Raw genomic sequence first — 18,480 nt, forward strand, 5'->3', positions numbered from 1 at the left:
TTATTAGGAATACCTTGAGACTAACAGCAAGTACAGGACCTTACTGATGATGAACCAGTGGTATTACCTGGGTTTCTTCCTATTGTATCTTGTATTATTATGTACATATTAGGTACCTGAAGATATTAGGTAACCAAAGGATAGTGCAGATCCAACTGCAGGATAGCTTCAAGGAATAGATGTTTGGCCAATGGAAAACATGAATGACATGTACAATTATCGGAGGAAAGTATCTCCAAAAGGAACTGTTATATATAAAAAGCTTCTTATTTTCACCTCATAATGTGAGCCCATAGATAGAAACCCTTATTCAAGAGTTATCAGTGATGAATACTGAAAATTAAATATTCTATCAACTAAATGTTTAAAAAAATAAGAACACTGAAAGTGCATGTAACTTTTTTATTGAGGCACAACAAGGCATTATAACTTGCCTGGACTTGAGGCAGTCGGTTTAGTAAGCTGAACATTAATACAGTTTAGGATTAAGTGCAAACAATATACATTCACAGCTTGACTAGTGAGGCTACATCACAATTTATAAAGTGCCAGATTAGTGCTAATTGTCGTTTGGCTTGAAATTTTTCACCTTGGGGAGGAAAACAAAAATAAGGACCTCCTCCTTCCTCTAGGAATGAAAACATTTCCCTACACCAATTAGTAACAAGGTCAAGGACTACTTTTCCTTTAATCCCACCAACTACAACACCATCTTTTGTTGTCAATTCTGTACTGACTTTCAATCTTGATAAAGAAGGTAGCCTGAAAATGTAGAATATTTCCAACTACTCCCATAAATGGCTCCCCTGTGCAAACGTAACCATATCTGGTCTCCCTGGAAGAGCTGAAGAATCGCGTGATTGCTAGCAGTTTCGTGGTCTGGAGCACCGTCGTTGGCGTAGGCAGATACCAGGACCTCTTCATTCTTCATGAGGTTGACATAGAGTGGCACGTTCACCGCCAGCTTTAGCATGTGAAAAATGAAAACATAAGTGCCATTCACTGGGCAATTAAATCTACCAAGCTGAAGATCAAAAGTTTCTCCCAGGTTGTTCAGAAGAAGATCAAACACAATAGGTTGGTCTAAAGTTCCAGGGGCGAGATTAGAGGTTCTGGCTGCTGAGAAGGCAACTCGCATCTGCTGAGGCAGGGGATAGACATGAACTGGCAGTATGGTGGCTGCTGGATTTGTCACTGGAACATCCACAGGGGTCATGCTACGGGAGTCGCCTTGTCCAGAGTCACCACTGTTAAAGGTTTCGTTGTCTCTTTCTGGGCTGCTCACCTGAGAAGAATCACTCCACCCTGCTGTTTTATTAGCAACAGTGAGTTTCTCATAATGAAGCAGTTAGCTTTGAACACAACATTTAACATTAGTCGGCTACTGAAACACAAAAATACATTTTACAGTACATTCCAAAACAAAAGCAATAAACTATAGCTACAGTGTGCTTTCAAAGATTTTTCTGCCAATAGGTTTTTATGTCCCTGTTCTAAAGCCAGAAGGGACCTTGGTGGTGTTGTCTAGTAGCCACATTTTTTTTTTTAAAGATTAAAAGGTTGGACAACTTACTACCAGTTAAGGTTAGCAAAATCTAAAACCCAGGTTTGAACATTCTTTTTACTTTATCTTTCTCTCATAATTCTCACTGTTCTAATTTCTCACTAATAAACCTACTCAAAGTTTCTGATGTAGAAAAACTCAAGAAAACTGGGATTACATAAAAGAACCAACTTTTAGAACTACTAGCCCTTCAAGGATATTTGGCTATGGTACTAAGCCCCGTGATGAATGCCTATTCTTTATTTCCAAGTTAAAGTGATATCATGAAATGTTTTAGGTATTGAACAAAAGCACTGCTTAGAAGTAAAGCAAAGGCAACAGAATACTGGCTACTGTCTTTAAAAAGAGAGACTTTTCCTATGAGAAACTTAATCCTCAGTAATTCTTGATTTTCTCAGTTGCACTACATCTTTAAGTAGTGCCTTCACATATTAAAAAGTATTACAAGTTTCCTGCTTTTGTTTCACGTCTTAATTGTGCGTCTTGATTGTTGCTTATTCCTACCTATCAATGTAGTGACACGAGAGCACTTGCATGTGTCCATCATTACAAAACCATCGCCCTGAAACTTCCCACAAAAAGATGTGCGGTTGGTATTGTGGATATACAAGGTGGGACAAAGAATACAAGAAGAAATTCTATATGTCACATACTCCCAACTATAAACATACTTTTTGCACCACCCTGTACATCTAAGGTTGAATTATCCTCTGATGTCAAGAAAATTGAAACACATGCACACTTTTAATTAATTGAAAACTGATTTCCACAGCCTAAGTAGTCTAATATCTCCCTCAAGAGTTCAGTACTACAAATTAAGCAAACACAACCTCAACAAGATAAATGCTAAACACAATGTATTTAGGGAGAACTTGACAGAAAATGGTAGTTTGGGGTAAATAAACTCAGTTAATTAACCTTACCTCTTGAATTTGCCCGAGGACCACCAGATGTCCCTCCTCTCTTGTAACACTGCTGGAAATTATCCTAAAAGAAACATACAACATTTACCTTGGCAACAAAAAAGCAAGACAGTACCTAGTTAGTACCCAGAATGATTGGCTGGTAATTCTGTACCATTATAAATCTTCCTAGCCCTCTATCCAACAACCAAAAAAGGCTCAGATGTTGCCAAACACCAAGAAAAACAAATAAGGCCACAGTAGCAATTCTTGCTTAACAACAGTAGCAGCAACTTGACCAATTAGACAGGTTAACACTTGCAAAAACTACAAAGCATCTAGAAAACACTATTTAAAAGGTACAATGCTAGGTAATGGGAGACATGGGAAAATGTGGCAGGGACCTCTGTTCCTCGTCTCACCACAGAAGGAGATAATAAAGCAAGAACACAGACTACTTCAATCTTGCTCTATCTATAAACCAAACTATAAAGACAGTTACAAAGTATGTTAGGGCTCTGTTTTGTCCTGGCAGGGGAACTGATAAGAATTACATTATATTAACTGTATTAGTCCCTGGAAATATAATCTATTACCTTCACCAAAATGTGTTGAAGAAGCAACATTTCAAACTGCCTCCAAAGTCTGTTAAAAGTCTGCCTCCGTACAAACCATGAAAATAATACTTAGTTGTGTTGGTTAGTACGTGTAATAAAAAATTGAAACAATACAAGAAGGTATACAATGAATGTAATAATTAAGTCTCCCACCAAGACTCCTAGTCCTTTTTCCAACAACAAGCACTGTTACTAATACCTTGTTACCTAAGGCAGAAATTTAAAGCAGTGGGCAAAGATATTAGAATAACTGGTGTTAAGAACAGACAGGTTCATTACTGAAGTCTACGTTAATCAATGCACTCCCTTCACACACTACCTGAGAATCATGTAATAACAGCCCATGTGAGCATGTTCGACATACACCCAGCACTGTGGTATGTATTAGCTTATTTAACCTTCAAAACATCTCCTAAAGTAATTCTCACAATGAACTGGGATGAGTACGTCATTGAAACACACAAACTAGATGAACTAGAGCCCAGAAAGTTTCGGTAACATGCCTGTGGTCACATAACAGGGGAAGTGATGAAATCGGGTCGAACTCAAGACATTAGGCCACTTGGTGTGTCCTCCGCCTCCTTTCAATACTGCCTTTGCACAGACATCCATCCTCCTCGCATAACTGCAAGCTCTTCCAGCATATAGGTACTTCATGTACTTTCAACAGAACTCAGTGTGACACCAGACTAAGATTTATAAAACTGAAAATGTTGATGTAGTCTATATTTTCATATATGACCAACCACAGGGAGTTCCCAAGGTTTACTAAAGTGGGGTATCTAACATCCTATCAAAGTTCTATCATTTGTAGTAAAGAAAATCTGCTCTGCTATTCAACTCAGAATAAAATAAATTTATACAAAAAGGATTTTGCTATACTTGATATCTAGAAAAGTTAACTTTAAGGCAATACAGTAATATTAACATCATGGGCTTTGGAGTTAGGAGACTTGCATTCAAATCTCAGTCCAACTGTGTACTTGCTGAATGACCTCAAACAAGTTATTTAACTTGTTTCTGAATCCCATTTTCTCTTACAGGGTGGAGGAGTGAATAAGTTAGTACAAACGATGTGATTAATAAAGTCCTTAAGACCTTCTAAGTTGTCATTTATCCTCCATGGGTTACCAGAAATGCTTCCAGCTCAACTCTTCACAGTTTTTATAAGTAAAACTAAGAGTGCCTCATACAAAACACCAGTTTAACATAAACAACTGTACTACTATTAGACTATGGCAACTATTCTTACCCTTTGGGAATAAGGTGTCCCAGGATACTCTCTCGCCTGGAATTGTAGCTGGCTATAATTTCCATTGGAAACTGAAGGAGGTCCTCTATAAGCATCAAAACCTAATAAATAAACAACTTGCATAAGATTGTGAACAAAGTTATCCTAAACTTTTAAGTAGTCTAATTGTATACAATTTGAAAAATTAAACTGGTCCTCTATGCCAACATTAGATTTATGCCTTCTTTAAGAAAACTCTATTAACACTGCTTACCCAATAAGACACCTATTTATAAAATACTGCCGGCTTCAAATAACCCAGCTGCCAGAATTTACTGCAGCTGGACTGCAGGGAGTGGGGGAAAGGGTGCAGGGTACGTGGGGTGGGATACGGCTCTGTGTGGAGTACTTTGCTAACACCAAGCAATGACTGGAATAGTTGGAACCACATTTAAAACTAAAAAGACTATCACTACTATAATCTCAAAGTTTATGTTTTATCTGTGGCATACTCTGAAAGACAAATAACTAGAAAATAGGCATTCTCTATGACACATTTTGAGCAATCAAGTCAATTAATAAAAAGAACAAATTATTCAAATGTGTAAATAAAAATTCATTCACAGGGGGAGAAAGATGCTCAACTTTCACTTCAGTAGGTAACAGGATGAATCTGCTTTTCATGTAAAGATTTCCTCTGCTACTGAGAGTACATATATTAGAAATACTACTGTATTTTGCAGAAATAGGGACTCCTTTACTACATTATAAATGACAACTATAAAAAGAAACAGGTAAAGTAAACAGTTTTAGCAAGTAAATATACAAAATAATTCGGTAAAGTTAAATTTTATTCAGAGCATACCTTTATAACTGCCAGGGGACCGATATGTACTGGTTAGTAGTCTCCCACCACGAGTACATCCTCTAACAGATCCCCGGGCATTGCCAAATGGTGGAGAGGGTCTGGGAAATAAATTCGTCTGTGCTGGGTAAAAGGCAAGGCTACCATTGCTTACTTGAATAGTTCCATCAGGATAATTTGCTGCTTAAGGAAACAGTTTTAAAGTCCAAGGGTTAAATTGCAATAAAGATTCAATATTCTTTATACTTAAAAGTCACTTTATATCAAAAACGTTAACATCATTTTCTCCCTTAAAAAATAAACAGGTGCTATATACATATGAATAGAGAAAGGCTGCTCTACACATACAGGGTGGGGCAAAAGTACGTTCACAGTTGTTTGTATGGAAAAATAAGACAATAATAATTGATGACACAAGAATAAACTGTTTCACATACTTGCAACTATAAACTCACTTTTACCCCACCCTGTATATTTATTTTTTTAAGATTTAATTTATTTTTAGATAGGGGAAGGGAGGGAGAGAATTAAAGAAACATCAGTGTATGGCTGCCTCTTGCATGCCCCCCCCCACCAGGGACCTGACCTGTAACCCAGGCATGTGCCCTGACTGAGAATCGAACTGGCCACCCTTCGGTTCACAGCCCGCGCTCAATCCACGGAGCTACACCATCCAGGGCCCACCCTGTATATTTAAATAGAACATTATTCAGCCCCTTAAAAAAGAAATTCTGGCATGTGCTACAACATGCAGGAACTTTGCAGATGTTCCGCTCAGTGGAAGAGGCTAGTCACAAAAGGACGAGTGTTGTGCTGGCACCCGCACAGGCAGTCGGGGTCACAGAGACAGGGCGGGGTGGTGGCTGCGGCGCTTACAGGGAAGGGGTCGGGGGTCACCGGAAAATGGGGACAGGGTTTCGGCTGGAGGAGATAAAAACGTCCCAGAGACAAGTGATGGTGACGGCTGCTCAACAATCTGAATGTACTTCATGCCACAGAGCTGGATACTTAAAAAATGGTTACAGTGACAGATTTTATGTTATAGATAGATCCATATATAGAGATATATACACATCCATTCATAATTAAAGAAAAAAGCCTAAATATTCCAGATCAAAGAGTAAAAGAAAATAAATTTTCACTACTCCTGTAAATGAGGGGGTAGATGACGAAAGTATCCTTCAAGTAAATCACCTGCCCTATATTTTCACAGCACAGGTGAGAACAGAATGGGGTCGTTTGTGGCTAAGTCCAGGGGTTTACGTGTACTACCTCTTGTGATTAATCAAGTACCCAGAACGCACTATTCATTTGCTCAAATTTAAGTTTTAGAAGACTCAATGGGAGTCTAAAATACCAGCACTAAAAATCTACAAGTGGTACTTACATTAGGAAATAACTACAAAGTTGCTTTTTTTAGAAATTAACTTTTGTTAAAGATTTTATTTATTTATTTTGAGAGGGAAGGTAGGGAGAAAGAGAGGGAGAGAAACATTAGTAAGTGAGAGAAACCAATCGGTTGCCTCTCGCACGTCCCCAAGTGGGGACATAGCCCACAACCCAGGCATGTGCCCTGGCCAGGAATCAAACTGACAACCCTTTGGTTCACAGGGCAGTGCTCAGTCCACTGAGCCACACCAGCCAGGGCTTATTCATGATTTAGAGTAGCATGAAAGAAAAAAGTAATCTCTCATCTCTAAGCAAACAGTGGAATGAGCATACTAATTTATATTGTCACATTAATCAATGCTTTTACTGTTAAGGGAGAAAAATGGCCAAACAGCCATCTGTGTATGCTATAAGACTTAACAGTATGGTTTCCAAAACTTCCTAAAAGCAGCTGGACAATGTTTTATCTAACTTTATCGCTGTCTATGGCAATCAAAGCATTCGGGTTTAAAAATATGAGTCCATAAGTCAACCATCAAGGTTTCACCTCTACAAAAGTTAAAATGGTAAATTTAAAGAGAGGAAAAGGGATTACTTGTCAACACTTTAATATGTAAGGAGATAGTGCTGACTACTCAGGAAAGAACCCCTGAAGTGTCACTACAGAGTTGCTTTCCTTTCAATTGGCTGTCATCTAAGTCTTCAAAATACCATGTACAAAGATCTTACCGGTCTCTTGAGAAAGAACAGCTTGTTCTACGTGTATAGCAGGCAGCTGGCACTGGAGTGGTGTTTGTGTACTTGCTGAAGTAAAACTCTGGTTGTAGCCAGGTGAATAGGGGGGTTCTTTTCTTTCTTGTTCATTCCTTGGAGGCAGAGGTGCATTAACATTAAATACCTTCAAAGACAAGAGCATGCTGAGTCATTTGTGAAGTTTCATAGAAAATAATTAAAGGTGACATCCAGCAAAAACTCTGCAACATTCAATAACTTGTATTTAATGGGCAAAGGACTTGAATAAATGTTTCTCCAAGGAAAATAAATGGCCAATAAGCACATAAAAAGATACTCAACATCATCAGTTATTAGGGAAATAGAAATCAAAACCACACTGAGATACTACTTCATCATACCCACTGACATGTTTTTAAAAAAATAACAAGTGTTAGCAAGGTTATGGTCAAATTGGAACCCTCATGTGTGGCTGACAGAAACATAAAGTGGTGCATCCACTGCAGAAAACAGTATGGTGGTTCCTCAAAAACCTAAACATAGAATTATCTATCATATTATCCAGAAATTCCAGTTTGGGGCGTATACCCAAAAGAATGAAAAGCTGAGATTCAAGTAGATATTTGGACACCAATGTTCACAGAAGCGCTATTCGTAATAGCCAAAAGGTGGGAATAACCCATCTGTCCATCAATGTTTGAATAAACAAAATGTGGTCTATACATACAATGGAATATTATTTAGCCATAAAAAAGAAATTCTGATCCATGCTATACCATGGACGAACCTTTAATATACTACACTAAGTGAAATAAGCCAGATACAAAAGGACAAATACTGTGATTCCAGTTACATGAGGTGCCTAGAACAGGCAAATTCCTAGAGACAGAAAGTAGAACAGAGGGTTACCAGAGGCTTGGAGGTAGGAGGAAAAAGGTTATTGTTCAAAGGGTACAGAGTTTGTTTGGATGATGAAAATATTCTGGAAATGGTGATGGTTGTACAACACTGTGGATATACTTAGTGCCACTGAATTATATACTTAAAAATGGTTAAAACAGTAAGTAAATTTTATATTACGCGTATTTTACCATTGTAAAAAAAAAAAAAACTTCTATTTGATTTTTGATAGAATAAAATCCAAGCATAAAAGTTAATCTTCCTGCTATGTGCTATCATAACAATGTTTACTGAGAATGAAAGCTATATAGGAGAAAAGTACACTCTTTCAAAACTAAAGATGAATGAAAAAAACCTGCCATTTACAGAGTACCTTTCCTGTGGCAGGCAATGACCTATCCAGCCTCTGGCTGTTTCTGTAAAACAGCACTCCTATCACTCTCCAGCCTCCTGATCCTGCTCCTGATTTCTCCTCAAAACACAGCACTTAATGGTGTTATAAATGTACTTTTCTCTGTAGCCCCCACCTCCATTAAAAAACCATCAAATTTTTCAGCACAAATACTTGTTTCTTTTTCAATGATACAACCCCAGTAACTTAAGAACAGTGCCTGGCTCCATAACTACCCACTCTTTTTAATGAATGAATGAACAAACAAACAAACATACACTGATTCATACTAGATAGACTTCAAACGTGTGTAGAGGATAGACTGGCATGAGCAAAAAAAGGAATGTGACAAGAATGCACAAGGCAAGCACAGGGGACTGGTCTGACAGGTTATACTAGACTTTGGAAGTTATTAACTGTCAGGCAAAGGACTTGCAGTTTCATTCTGTAATGGACCACTATTTGCACTTAATTGTGAATAGGAAAAAGTTAGTAAAACCAATGTGGCAATACTGTGCAGGATGGACTGACAAAGAAAGAGGGAAAAGCAAAGGAACTAAGTTGTTTTACGTGGGCAAGCAGCAAGTAATGAGATTAGTGAACACCGACACCTGACTTCAGATGGAAGCCTGCCCCCTTGCGGCCCAGAGCCACTCCACAGTAACTCAAGAAGTACCAGGAGTGGCGCATGTAAGCAACACCAGGAAAGGTACTTATTGGCTAAGACTTTTTGCTTTTTTCTAAAGAACTTTTTTATACTATTTTGTGTTTAGAGAATAAGCATATGATCCTGGCTGTAATGTTACCATAAAAATTTTAAGCTGCAGTCTGTCATTTATGTAACCCAGAATAGCACACAAATCTGAACAATTCTCTAAGACCTGCATGAGGTCAAGATGGAATCAAATGAAAATTTCAACTATGATAGAACACCCAGGTATGCGTTCTCTAGGTCCGGATATTGATGCTATGGAACATCACTACTGTGACATTAGAAATGGTTAGTATTGTTAAGATGTTCATACAAAATTATGTTTCTCGTCGCACAGTTCATCTGTTTAATAGGAGTCCTCAGCTTTGCCTGCTACTAATTTTTGCAAAGGGGGAAATCCTCTAATAAAATAGCCATTCAATAGCCCTGGCTGGCGTAGCTCTACAAAAAAAAAAAAAAAAAAAAAATAGCCATTCAAAATTCTTGAGCCCTGGCTGGCGTAGCTCAGTGGATTGAGCGCGGGCCTGTGAACCAGAGTATCGCGGTTCGATTCCCAGTCAGGGCACATGCCTGGGTTGCGGGCCAGTTCCCAGCAGGGGACGCATAAGAGGCAACCATACATTGATATTTCTCTCCCACTCTTTCTCCTTCCCTTCCCCTCTCTCGAAAAATAAATAAAATATTTTTAAAAAAGAATCTGTTTTTAAAAAAAAAAATCTTGAAACACTGGCTTTAATACCACAGACAACATTTCCGTTAGACAAATGTAAATCCTACCAGCCCGAATGAGAGCAATGAAATGGAAAATTTATTCACATAACAGATGTGAATAAACAATAACAGACGTGAGAGAAACAATGGCTTTCTAACAATGAACTGCAATCATCGTTCACATTTCATACTCACCGTCTGCATGGCTTGAAAGGGTGCTGTGCTAATAGTTACTGAACTACTACTCGATGGAGGTGACTGGAAGCTCTGTTCAGGGCCCTTTGACAGGGAAGGATTTGGAGAAGCCAGTGAAGAGGGTTGCTTGCATGGAGGAGCTGCTGCCTGGGGAGGAAAAATGCAGCATCAGCCAATCACCTACCATATAGCAAGCAGTCAACATACCCTAAACCCCAGACTAGCATCAGTCAGCAAGTTCTATAGGATGACAATTGGACACAGGAATGCAAAAGAATAGCTTTTGCTTACAATTTCAAATCTCATCTGCTGAGGGTGCACACAACCATTTGCTTTACATAGCTTGCTGACTAAGTGGAAGAGTTTTACTAACAACCAGCCTAACAAACGAGGCGTTGAACTTTTTTATGAGCATCTAGTCCTTTTTCAAACCCTGAAATGGTATTTTCCACTAAGTTAAGAATCTAATAGGATTCCAAATTTATACAGTAGAATTAGGCTTTAGATACACCTTGAGTTAGGTTCCTTAGTCACTGTTAATTTTTCCCTATTTTAAAATCTTATTAATGGATTTGTCTCAGCTGCCGAAGAAAAAGAACCCAAGCTTTATCTAATTTAAATAATTCTTATCTAAAAGAATAAGATCCTGGATTAACAGACTATAAATCCAAAGGCTCAAAAAGGTACCAAAATTCAATCCAAATCAGAATGAGACAACTGTGCTTCACTTGGTAACAAATACTTCACCTTCTTAAAATGAAGAAATGAGTAATTTCCATTTACACCCCCTCAGTACCATGTCCATCTATATTTTTATATCCTATAATACATATTCTTATATAACAATTAATGAAAAGAACAATAAAACCTAGGAATTGCTTTATTAATCACCCCCCCTAAAATCATCCTATCTTCCTATTTCTAGCTCAAGGATTTGCTCAAACTTAGCAAAAACTATCACTTTAGATTTGAAAGCACAAATACTGTAACATACTTTGGACAAAATTAGCCAAAAAGAGAGTGTAAATCATTCCAATTGAGTAAGTGCTAATAGTAACACTACAAATTATTGACTCTCCACAGTTACATGAATAAGATTTTTCTTCTAAGGATTCCTTCAACATAAATATAGTGAAAAACTTTATACCTAATCCTACCTAGAACTGGTCATCTTTTTTGACATTAGCAATTTGGACATATTTATTGTATCCAATAAAGCAATACCCTGACAAGTCTACTTACATAGTAAAGTCACTATAAAGTTACCTATATAAGTTCCAGGACCACAATATGTACAGAAAGCAATACATTATTAGTACACTATAAATGTTAAATCGCTCAGCTGACCATGCCTGTAAATCATAAAATAAGCTGGTTCTGCTATTCTTTAAGGCAGAAGAGAAATTCAGACAATTGGCCTATTTACCTCAGGAGTCTCTGAGGTCAAAAACTCTGTTTCAGGTCCCAAAGAAGGCTGATCAGTAGCCAAGCAAGCATTCGAGCTACAAGTAACTGGAGAAGCAGCAGCCTGGACACAGGAAGATATAAAACATTGTAAAAAGCACATTTTGCCCTGGTGGGTGTGGCTCAGTGGATTGAGTGTCACCCTGTAAACTGAAATGTTGCTGGTTAGATTGAAAGGTCAGGGCACATGCCTGGGTTGCAGGCCAGATCCTGGGTTGGGGGCAAACAAGAGGCAAGTGGTGATTAGCGTATCTCTCCCACATTGATATCTCTCTCCCTATCTTACTCCCTCCTTTTCCCTTTCTCTAAAAATAAAATCTTTTAAAAAAAGAAGCAGCACCACATTTGGTTCACTTTGTGTTTCTTGGGCCTTGAGATTCCTAATGTTACTCTCACTGAGCACTCACTAGAGCACAGGTGGCAAACACAAGGCCCACAGGCTGAATCCAGCCTCCACCTTGTTTTATCCGGCCTGGCGCCTTGTTTCTACCAGGCAACAGAGCCAAACTCTCACTTAACTGTTAAAGAGTAGTTACATTTATACGGTCCTAAAGTTACATTCAGCCCTTTGAAAGCAACCACGAGGCTGATGTGGCCCCAGCGAAAATGAGTTTGACACCCTTGCACTAAAGCAAACACTATGCTAAATACTTTACACATACTAACACATTTAATACAACAATAAGCCTGTGGGGTAGGTACAGGTACTACTATCCCCATTATACTGGCAATCAGGCAGTGGCAAAGAGAAAGAATAAGTAATTAATCACACTAAGTTAAGTGGCAGAGCTGAGATTCAAACCCAAGCAGTCAGCTACACTGCCTTTCCAGGCCTGGTCAACAAAACTACACACCTAATCCCATCTTCACTTATCAAGATTCTTGGCTCTGGAAACCTGGGGCTAGATTTTCAATCTGGCACTCCGTGGCAGTTCACGGGAAGATGAGCTCAGGGCACACTGAACACTCTAGGCACACAGCTCTGCCAGGGATCACAGTAACTGCTTTCACGCTGAGCAGTCTCAGTGTCTTGAAGAGCAGAAAAAAATTAAAGCTAACGCTACTAATCTTTATAAAATAAAAACTGGGAAAAACAGTAAGAACTAAAACTGTGACAACTGTGACCAACACAAAACTAAGAATGGGGCAGGTGGGGGGGCGGGGGTGCCTAAGAGAGAGACTAGGAATTCTATGGTACAACCAGAATTAGATATAAAAGAATGACCCATAAAAATCTAGCAACCATAAAGTCTGAAGTATCAGTGTATCCACTCCTTTTATCTAAATACTTTGATGTGGTTCTCAGAAGCCCAGGTAATGAGTGAACTGGAAACTAATTAATAGTAACCAATACCAAACCAGTCCCGTTTCAGTGAAGGGTCATCCTTCCAGAAGGGTCATCAGAGTAACACTTCTTGGGAAGGAGATGAGGGGCAAGTGTTAAAAAGGTCTTGTGGAGGTAAAATCTTCATATCCTTCAGAACATTTTATGTAACTAAATAAATAGGTACAATTTACCGCAGATCTAACCAAAACATTAGAACTATTATGAGACTGAGTGTTCCTCAAACGTGGCCCTTCTCCTATCCCTCCCACAGACAACTGCCCTAAATAAGTGGGACTGGCTATTGTGAGGACATAACAAATCTCTAGGTGCTGCAGATGCTAAGTTAAGGCAATTCAGGCCACTGGATAGTTAAGTTTTAAAAGACTCGAACTTCTCCCTCGGCTGGCTCCACTTCCTTCTTATTCCCTGCTAATAAACCCTGAAAAAGTAAAATTAAAATAATAAATTTTAAAAATTAAAGACTTGAATTTTAGTTAAAAGGTTCACTTAACAAAAAAGATAAAGATTAGTATTTATTAAATATTTAGAAATTATGGCAGTTCCTGACTCCAAATTATTGCTCTTTGCACCAGCTGAAGGTCAGTTTAAGTACTGATGAATAAACATAATGTTACAGACCAGAACTATTAACCTACACCAGTGGCTTTTCAAAAAAAATTAATTTTTCAATTAAAGGCTTCATGTGGAACCCTAATAGCTAGAACAGATAAAAATGAAGCTCTTTAGTTTCAGCAATGCCCAGGCTGAGAGAATGTGTTCAACAACCACATTTTTGAAAATTGAGCCCCACCTTATCAAACTAAATATAAACCACTGAAAACAAATGGTGTTTCCTCAAAAGTTTTTGGAAGGGAAGACAACTACTGACACACCTGTCAAAATATTTAACCTATTGTCAAAGCAGCTACAATTTAAAAAAAAAAAGCCAATAATGCTTTCAGAGGAATCCAGAAAATTTTTTTAAAAAGATAATGATCAGAAAACTAATGAACCATGCATGAACTTACTACTGATTTCAATGCAATGCGGCACACACAAATCCCAATGATCTGGTCCCTTTATATCTCTAAGTGTGTTCTGTGAAAATTAGTTCCTCAGAATGTTAACCCTGTGTGTGTGTGTGTGTGTGTGTGTGTGTGTGTGTGTGTGTGGTGGGTGAGCAGGGGAATGACTGGCTAACCATGACCTTAAAAAAATTAGTTTCTTTCTTCAGACCCTTTAGCATTAAGGTCAGTTAGGTAGCTCAGTAGCAAAGTTAAGATTCCCAGACAAGGTTCCTCTGAATTCTTCAGGTTTGATCTTTCCTTACTAAATCAACTAGCTTTCTCTATTATAACCAATGTCTTTCCCATGGTCATTAGGGAATCTTCTGAGGACTGACTGTACTTAATCTAAAAAATGAGACACGTATATTAGAATCCCTAAGTCTGATCATTCTTGCCAAAGCAAGAGTTTCTTCCCTGAGTAGCTAAGAAGAGTAAATGAAAGATTAATTTGGAGAAGTTACCTGTAATGGCTCTTGAAGAAAATCACTCTGACTGGATAGATTTTGTTCCATAGATGCTGCAAAGAATGAAATCAATAGTAAACTACTGAGAGACGAGAAAGGTTTATGTTTATCAACTGGGTGGAAACTAAAGTTTATACTTCACTGGGGAAAAAAGCAGTAGCTGAAAAAAACTAGTCTCAAGTCCATCATGAATTTTCTATTAGAGCTCTACAAAGAATCTGAGAGGATTATAGAATAGGACACTAATTACATCTGTAACACATGACATTTGAATGTTAAATGGGCAAAAGCAGCATTTCAAGCCTTCCAAAAGAACAGAAATATGACTTTAAAAATAAAAGGTAACAGTAATCTGAAAATAAAATTTGACCTTTCATGATCATATTAATTGATACATGTAAGTTTCAAAGTAAACCTTAGCTGGGTCATCTGTCTCTGAAGGGTTTTTTTCCTCTTTGATTATGTCTATTAATCTACTTTTCAGTTACACAGTTTCAGTTTGGCTTCGTCTTATTAATACCCATCACTTTTGTTAATTACTCTATTCCCTACCTCACCCAGGAATTACTGTATAATCTAGTTGGTGTATACTTCTTAGTACAGCTGGACCATATCTTTGATTACATCACCCTTTCCGAGGTACACTAGTGTAGAGCAAAAGATATTAAGTTGGAAGCATCAGACCAGATTCAAGTCTAGGCTCCATCATTATTTAGTATGGTACTCAGTACACTAAATATCACAAGGTAGTTTCACTTATAATCAGACTCTAAAAGCCTCAACACTAGATTTATAAAGTCAAATGGACTCAAAGCAAATTCCAAGCAGAATTCACTACAAGAAGATTAAAAAAATTGCAAAAACACCTATTCTGCATTTCCGTTCATCCATCTGGAGGCTTTCTCTAAAATGCAAACAGGTCAGTTAAGTATGGTAATATCCTAATGAGAATTCACCCATACATAACTGATAACATAGGGATGTACTTCGAATAAATGAATACAGACACCATTTAACCCTTATGACGTCTAGAGTAAAATTATTTGTTAAAGAAATGATAGTTACACCTGTAGCTATTTGTTCCAAGTCTTAAGGAGGATTACATACCTGCTGGGCTACCTGAAGTAGCGGAAGGCGGCTGTGTCGATGGAATTGCACTTGAAGGTTTGTCAAAATCCAGAATAGACTCCTAAAGGCAAATTTTTAATAATGAATAGAAGCAAAGTTTATTAATTTTAAAACTACTACCATTAAGTTATTCATGTGGTCCATACCTTACTACCTATAGGAATCTAGCTAATTACTATCACAAAAGGTTAATAACTTAAATCTTTACAGAAGCAGAAATTAAGAGTTAAAATTTAAAACTAATGTAACTGTCAAACTTTGAGATTGTGTCAAGTTTTAAAACCATAATAGTAATTATAAGGCCTAGCTTGGAAAAGAAAACTTTTTTCCTGACCTAAGACAAAGGCATTAATCCTAGTATAAACCAAGCCCTCATTTTGATTATACCCCAAACAATGAGGTTCTAATTATTTTATCTCAACCACAAACTAGCTCATGCTATTAAATACTTTCATGATGAGAAGCTATTGTCTTCTGTCACCTGCCTATCTTGGTTCTCCCAGAAATGTTTCTAACATTTTGAGTTCTTAAGTTACACACTTGTTGTAACCATTTTACTTTTTATTTATCTTCAGAAAATCTGAAGGGATAAGCAATTCCTTCATTTTACAAATAAGGAGAGGGTTAGAAGCTAAATTCTTGCCATAAATTCTACAGCTGGTAAATTGGAAGAAGTGAGACTTAACCATGCATCTAATTCCAAAGCTCAAGATCTTTTTGCCACACAAGAAAATCTTATTTGTCTATTCATCCCTCAGTAATATCACAGTATTCTGGAATTCTGTGAGAGTCTGCATAACACAATCTGACATTTAATTACTGACTTAACACAAGTTCACAATCTTATACAATTGGAATATAAACTCCTTAAAGGTGATAACATGTTATGACTTTATCAGCACAATGGCACCCACCAGCACACCAAGCATAGAGCAGGTTCTCACAATCTCAGTGGAAAATACTGGTGATAACAGCAGTACTAGTATTTGTGCACTTTAAGCTTTTTACATGTTTAATTATTTTTATTACAACAAACAGGAATAGAAACTATTATCCTCATGTTTAAAAGAAACTGAGGCAGAGAGTTAAGTACTTTGCAGACACTCTCGGAGTTGGGAAGTGGCCGAGCCAGGATTCGTACTCATTCTGGACCAGACCTATGTTCTGAACAACTTCCTCATAAAGCACGGATCAGAAATGAGTAGCCCCAGGAATTGCACTGAAGATTTGTTTAATAATGACTCATACCTGAATAAAGTTACAGGTTCCTTGAATCTGGGTCATCAGATCCTGCAGTTTTTCCTTCCTCAATACTGGATCCTTTGGAAGGGTTGAGGAAGAACCTACAGGTAGATGGATAGGCTTAGGCACCTACGAGACAAATCAATAATATATTAAGAGTAAAATTCAAATTCAACAACCTAATTCAGGAAACTTAGTCTATTGTTTCATCTAAGTGAAATCAAAACACATAGCAATGCTCATTTATTAGATTTATCTCAGGTAAAATATTTCCACATAAATGCATTTTCTAAATAATCTAATAAAACTTTAAACATTTTTCCCCCTTCAGAACAAAAATCTTTCTACAATACCCTCTTTTTTAAGACCTAAAATAACAGGCCTTCCCTGATAGGAAGTTCTTTCATTATGAACATCAGTTTCCTTTGTCTTCTAGGATAAGATGAAACTAACTATAAGATGGACCAATGATTTATTTTTCCTAGGGAAATAATTATTACTGCATTAAAAATACATTCTATTTCTAAGATGTAGTATCTGACTGCAGAAACATTAAGATGTAAAACTGTAGACCCTGGCTGGTGTAGCTCAGTGGATTGAGCACAGGCCTGCAAACCAGAGTATCATGGTTCGATTCCCAGTCAGGGCACATGCCTGGGTTGTAGGCCAGTTCCCAGCAGGGGACTCTCTCCCTCTCTCCCTCCCTTCCCCTCTAAAGATGAATGAATAAAATCTTATTTTAAAAAAAAAGAAAGAAAGAAAGAAAAAGATATAAAACTGTAGCCCTGGCTGGTGTGGCTCAGCAGACTGAGTGCCAGCCTGTGAACCAAAGGGTCACCGCTTCAATTCCAAGTCTAGGGCACATGGCTTTTTTTAAAGAAGATATCAGAATGTATACGTATACATCCTGGAATTGAGGAAATACACTGCCATACTCTGTTATAGATAAGCATACTTTGAGGGGCCACTGGTATTTATAAGGTGGTTAGCCCTCACGCTTACCACCTTATAGAGGTTGCTGCACGTTCGGATCGCTGCACTCTGAATTAGGCCTAAGGTCTACTTCTGACAGCCATCAGCACGCTTCTCCCTGTCAGCACCTCTTCTCCAACGTCTAATTGATTCAGAAGTCGCACAGTTAACTTGTCAAAGTACCTCATAAAATAAGAGTTAACAGACCCTAAGTGTACAAATGAAAAGCTCTTGTAGGAGAAAAGTATGAGCGTTAATGTTTAACTTCATGTTATCTAGTCTTTTGTCTTTGAACTCTATGTTACCCTTGACTGTCCTTACTCATGTTCTAGACAGCTGCAACTGCCAGACAGATACGGAGACAAATACTGTATTATACACAGAAGTGTCCTCTCAGTTGCTGGAAGACCTTGCAACTTCAGTACAATGCTGTATGTGCCATAAAAGCATATTACATGAGTTCTGACCTTTCCAGCTAAACATCCCTGATTTCATTCAGCAAATAGCATGGTATCAATATTCTGATATGGTAAAGGCTCAGCATTGTTATGCTCAGTTGGTTTGTAAACAGCTTTATTGAGGTATAAAACTAGGTTTTTAAATATAA

General features: G+C 37.8%; 1 protein-coding gene across 8 annotated transcripts in view; it reads right to left on the reverse strand.

The window, feature by feature from the left end:
• Positions 1-388: 388 nt before the first annotated feature.
• CAPRIN2 (caprin family member 2) overlaps positions 389-18,480 on the reverse strand; it is a 43,633-nt gene continuing 25,541 nt past the window's right edge. For 3 of the 8 annotated variants that reach the window (XM_037139762.2, XM_037139765.2, XM_037139767.2), the window contains exons 10-19: positions 16,908-17,030; positions 15,639-15,720; positions 14,529-14,584; positions 11,636-11,737; positions 10,210-10,356; positions 7,298-7,466; positions 5,180-5,362; positions 4,336-4,436; positions 2,488-2,551; positions 389-1,308 (exon numbers count right to left, since the gene is read on the reverse strand). In XM_037139762.2, coding sequence (XP_036995657.2) covers positions 740-1,308; positions 2,488-2,551; positions 4,336-4,436; positions 5,180-5,362; positions 7,298-7,466; positions 10,210-10,356; positions 11,636-11,737; positions 14,529-14,584; positions 15,639-15,720; positions 16,908-17,030 — 1,596 coding nt within the window. In that variant the 3' untranslated portion in view covers positions 389-739. Of the gene's footprint in view, positions 1,353-2,487; positions 2,552-4,335; positions 4,437-5,179; positions 5,363-7,297; positions 7,467-10,209; positions 10,357-11,635; positions 11,738-14,528; positions 14,585-15,638; positions 15,721-16,907; positions 17,031-18,480 lie in introns of all 8 variants that reach the window. The other 5 variants (XM_037139766.2, XM_053662179.1, XM_053662178.1 and 2 more) reach the window with 5 other exon arrangements.

This window comes from Artibeus jamaicensis, unplaced genomic scaffold, assembly GCF_021234435.1.
Source record: "Artibeus jamaicensis isolate MK-2021 breed Jamaican fruit bat unplaced genomic scaffold, CSHL_Jam_final contig_233, whole genome shotgun sequence".
Lineage (NCBI taxonomy): Eukaryota > Metazoa > Chordata > Mammalia > Chiroptera > Phyllostomidae > Artibeus > Artibeus jamaicensis.